We start from the raw sequence: 5,336 nt of genomic DNA on the forward strand, positions 1-5,336 counted from the left end.
TGGCCGCAGGGTAAAAAATCCGTTTCCCATAAGGGTAGTGTTCCTCAGTTTATGGCGGTAATATTCCTCACCGTATGGGGGAAGTATTCCTCACTGTTTGGTGGTAGTGTTCCTCACTGTATGGGGGTAGTGTCCCTCACTGTATGACCATGGTGTTCCTCACTGTAAGGTGGTAGTGTTCCTCACTGTATGGCGGTAGTGTTCCTCACTGTATGGCTGTACTCTGCACTGTAATGAGGTAGTGTGTCTCGCTGTATGGCGGTAGTGTCCCTCACTGTATTTCTGTATTCTTCACTGTATGGAGTTAGTGTTCCTCACTGTATGGGGGTAGTGTTCCTCAATGAATGGCGATAGTGTTCCTCAGTGCATGGCTGTATTCTTCTCTGTGTTGCGCTAGTGTCCCTCACTGCATGGATGTAGTGTTCCACACTGTATGGCCATAATGTTCTTCATTGTATGTTGGTAGTGTTCCTCACTGTATGGCGGTTGTGTTCTTAACTATATGGCTGTATTCTTCACTGTATGGTGGTAGTGTTTTTCACTGTACAGCTGTAGTGTTTTTCACTGTATGGAGGTAGTGTCCCTCACTGTATGGCGGTAGTATTCCTCACTATATGGGGGTAGTGTCTCTCACTGTATGGCGGTAGTATTCCTCAGTGTATGGCTGTATTCATCACTGTGTGGAGGCAGTGTTCCTCACTGTATGGAGGTAGTTTTAACCACTATATAGCCATAGTGTTCCTCACTGTATGGCTGTATTCGTCACTGTATGGCGTTAGTGTTCCTCACTGTATGGGGGTAGTATTCTTCACTGTATGGGAGTAATGTCCCTCACTGTATAGGGATAGTGTCCCCCACTGTTGAGGTGGTAGTGTTCCTCATTGTTTGGTTGTATTCTTCACTGTATGGAGGTAGTGTCCCTCACTGTATGGCGGTAGTATTCCTCACTATATGGGGGTAGTGTCTCTCACTGTATGGCAGTAGTATTCCTCAGTGTATGGCTGTATTCATCACTGTGTGGAGGCAGTGTTCCTCACTGTATGGAGGTAGTTTTAACCACTATATAGCCATAGTGTTCCTCACTGTATGGCTGTATTCGTCACTGTATGGCTGAAGTGTTCCTCACTGTATGGCGGTAGTGTTCTTCACAGTATGGCGATGGTGTTCCTCTTTGTATGGATCTTTTCTTCACTCTATGGCGGCAGTATTTCTCACTGTATGGAGGTAGTGTTCCTCGCTGCATGTCACTATTGTTCTTCACTGTATGGCAGTAGTATCCCTCACTCTATGGCAGTAGTGTTCCTTACTGTATGGGTTTGTGTTCCTCACTATATGACGGTCGTGTTTTTCACTGTATGGCCCTAATGTTCCTCACTGTATGCATACAGTGTTCCTCACTTTACAGTTGTTCTCTTAACTGTATGGAGGCAGTGTTCCGCACCGTATGGGGGTAGTGTTCCGCACCGTATGGGGGTAGTATTCTTCTCTGTATGGCGGTAGTGTTCCTCTCTGTAAAGCAGTAGGGTCCTTCTCTGTATGGCTGTATTCTTCAATGTGTGGCGGCAGTGTTACTCATTTTATGGCCGTATTGCTCCTCACTGTATGTCAATAGTATTCCTCAATGTATGTTAGCAGTGTTCCTCTTTGTATAGATATTTTCTTCACTGTATGACGGTAGTATTCCTCACTGTATGGAGGTAGTGTTCCTCATTGTAGGGGAGTAGTATTCCTCACTTTATGGCAGTAGTATTCCTCACTGTATGACGGTAGTATTCCTCACTGTATGGAGGTAGTGTTCCTCATTGTAGGGGAGTAGTATCCCTCACTGTATGGCGGTAGTATTCCTCACTGTATGACGGTAGTATTCCTCACTGTATGGAGGTAGTGTTCCTCATTGTAGGGGAGTAGTATCCCTCACTGTATGGCGGTAGTATTCCTTACTGTATGGGGTGTCGTTCCTCATTATATGCTGGCAATGTTCCTCACTGTATGGGGTAGTGTTCCTCACTGAATGGGGCTAGTGTCCCTTCCTGTATGGCAGTAGTGATCCTCACTGTATGGCTGTATTCTTCACTCTATGGGGGCAGTGTTGCTCAATGTATGGCTGTAGTGTCCCTATCTATATGACGGTAGTGTCCCTCACTGTATGGCGGTAGTTTTCCTCACTGTATGGAGGTAGTGTTCTTCACTGTATGGAGGTTGTGTCCCTCACTTTATGGGAGTAATATTCCTCACTGTATGACTGAATTCTTCACTGTATGGGGGTAGTGCCCCTCACTGTATGTCTGTATTATTCACTGTATGGTGTTAGTGTTCCTCACTGTATGGCTTTAGGGATACCAAATTTGTATAGTTTATATAATGTTTTTATACATTTCCAAAAATAAAAACCTTCTCTACAAAAAAAAATATTTTGCCTTCTACTGGCACTAATATGTTTTTTATACTTAGGTGTACGGAGCTGTGGGTAATGTCATTTTTTGTGACTTTGATGTTGTTTTCATTGCTGTACTTGAAAAGACTATACAACATTCTGATCATTTTTTATTGAATTTTTTTATATTTTTCAAAATGACAAAAAAGTGCAATTTTTTACTTTTACCCCCTATTTTCTGCTACGGGGTTAAACTCATTGAATAAAAGTTTTTTTATTTAGATAAATCTGGCATTTTTGGCAATAGCTAAAGTGTTTATTATTTTTACTGTTTATTTATTTTTAGATCAGTTCTAGGGAAAGGGGGGTAATTTTTAATTTTTACTTGTTTTCAGACTCCCTAGGACACTTTAACCCTAGGTTATCCTATACGTGAGCCCTCTCCATGTACCCGCACCCGGCATGTGACGTACTGTTACGTCACACGTCGTGATTCATTATGATTCGATTCTGTTCAAATCTAATTTTCTCTGAAAATTCGATGAACCGGATCAAACCAGATTTAGATAAATTTGCCCCTCTCTAATTATATTATATTGCTAAAAATAAAAAATAAATTGCATCACTTACATGCATTTTTTTCTTCCTATTGTGTATTTTAATTATTATACACTGTAAATACTCTTATTATTCATGTGTTTGTCTGTTTATTTATTTGTATGTGCTTTTATGTCCTGTTTGTATTAATGTTAAGTGATTTGTTGAATAAATATCTTTCTGGGATTAATAAAGTATCTTATCTTATAAGGAAAGGGATGTTCTTGAATATTTATTTATTTTATTTTTTCATATTTCAGACTATATAACTATAATAATAATAATAATAATAATAATAACAACTATTATTATTATTATTATTATTATTATTATTATTTTAGACCCCCTATGGCCTTTTAACCCTTAGGGGTGTAATAACTAATACATTATCCATGTAGGAAATAAGTATTTTATACCTTGCTGATTTTATTAATTTTCCCACCTACAAAGAATGAGGAGGTCTGTTATTATTATTATAGGTACACTTCAAATGTAAGACAGAAACTAAAAAAAAAAAAAAAAAATCCTGATAATTTTAATTAATTAGCATTTTAATACATGAAATAAGTGTTTGATCCCATAGAAAAACAATGTAATATTTGGTACAGAAATAAATTATAGAGGTCCGAAGTTTCATGTATTTTTTGACCATGTTGGCACACACTGCATCAGGGAATTTTGGCCTAGTCCTCCATACAGATACTCTCTAGATCTTTCAGGTTCCTGACCCCAGGGGGGGGGGGGGGGAGGGAGATCTTGCATGGAGCCCAAGACCTTGGACGATTGATGGTCATACAGTGTTTCTTCCATTTTGTAATAATTGTGTAATTGTGTCCATAATAACTGTATAACAGTTGTTGTCTCACCAAGCTGCTTGCCTATTATCCTTTAGCTCATCCAAGCCTTGTGCAGGTCTACGATTTGTCACTGGTGTCCTAAGACAGCTCTTTTTTTGCCCATGGTGGAGAGGTTACAGTGTGATTGCGTGTGATTTTTGCTCGTAGATGATCAAATACTGATTTCATGCAATACAATGTGATTTATTTTTCTTATGTTATGTCTCTCACAGTTGAAGTGATCTACAACAACGATTACAGACCTCTCCAAATTTGGATTGGGATCAAATACTTCTTCCCACCAATGTACTGTAATAGACAGCAAAATAGTCTTCTAACAGGCTCCAATTATTATAGCAACTGATTAGCCCCCTTGGCCATGCAGAATGGTGGCCACCAAGTGAACCACTGTTAGCTGCTGCAGTCTGGTTTGTCCACGACACATAACAGGCCACACTGCCATGATCATAGCAAGCACCAATAGAAACAGTTGCTGGCAGATGATGCCTATGTTACATGGAGAATGCTCAGTACATGAGCTCTATCCATACGCAATTTCCCAACCAACCAATGTATTTTACAATGAGAATGGGTAAAACTTAATATTGCTAAGATAATATGGATACTGGATGTGTTTAATTTTTTTGTTTTGTAACTAAGATAATCAAGAAAAACATCTTCAGATCTCTGTATTCTAAGGGTAATAACTTTTTAAATTCTTTGTATGCATTTTTGGCTTATGTTTTACGGAACGATGTAAAGTTTTTCATGGTATATTTTTTGAGACCAATTAATTAATGACCTGCATGAAAATTTTTCTGACCCACCTGGGGAGATCATCTTATGTTCTTTTATTAGCTTCTTTGATTTATAAAAAACTGAATGGAAAACTAAAGGATCCTAAAAGGAATTATTATTTGTAGCCCCTTGAGAATTTTGGCTGCTATATAGTTAGCCCACAATTACAATGTGGGTGAAGGAGCACCTCCACTTATGGAGGGTTTAGCTGATATGGTCTTTACGTAAGTATGTGTCATTCTGATTATAAAAGAAATATTTACATGTTTACCACCTCTTCCCCAAACTAAAGATCATTACACAACCTACAAAAGATCATTACACAACCTAAAGACCGTTTAAAATCCTTAGGTAACCTGATAACGCAAAACGTTTAAAAAAATGTCCAACAGGTTAATTAACCAATTATGAATTTGCTATGTTTTAATTTTAGATTTGACACCCACGCACAACTAAATCTAACATAATTGTCAATATTACGCAAATGTGACTTCCATGGAGCTTTATAAATGGCTTAATAGTTATTTCATAGTAGTTACAATGTGGTCATATAGGATAATTATACACATGTAATAAGCATGTCCCTGCCAGAACAGATATTGTTATTTCTGCTTTGTGATTGGATGGATTTCCATCTCTTACATGTATATAAGGCAGATCTGACGGAAAGATTAGTATTCCTCTCAACAGAGAGACAAATTCTTTGAACAGTAGAGAGAAATCTTATCATC

General features: G+C 38.3%; 1 protein-coding gene across 1 annotated transcript in view; it reads left to right on the forward strand.

Moving 5' to 3' along the window:
* The window catches only part of LOC140070159 (embryonic protein UVS.2-like), a 28,806-nt gene extending 24,635 nt beyond the window's left edge, over positions 1-4,171 (forward strand). Inside the window, exon 15 of the mRNA XM_072116496.1 lies at positions 4,041-4,171. Coding sequence (XP_071972597.1) covers positions 4,041-4,171 — 131 coding nt within the window. The remainder of the gene's footprint in view (positions 1-4,040) is intronic.
* The last annotated feature ends 1,165 nt before the right edge of the window (positions 4,172-5,336 follow it).

The sequence above is a fragment of the Engystomops pustulosus genome, chromosome 7 (assembly GCF_040894005.1).
Source record: "Engystomops pustulosus chromosome 7, aEngPut4.maternal, whole genome shotgun sequence".
Classification (NCBI taxonomy): Eukaryota; Metazoa; Chordata; class Amphibia; order Anura; family Leptodactylidae; genus Engystomops; species Engystomops pustulosus.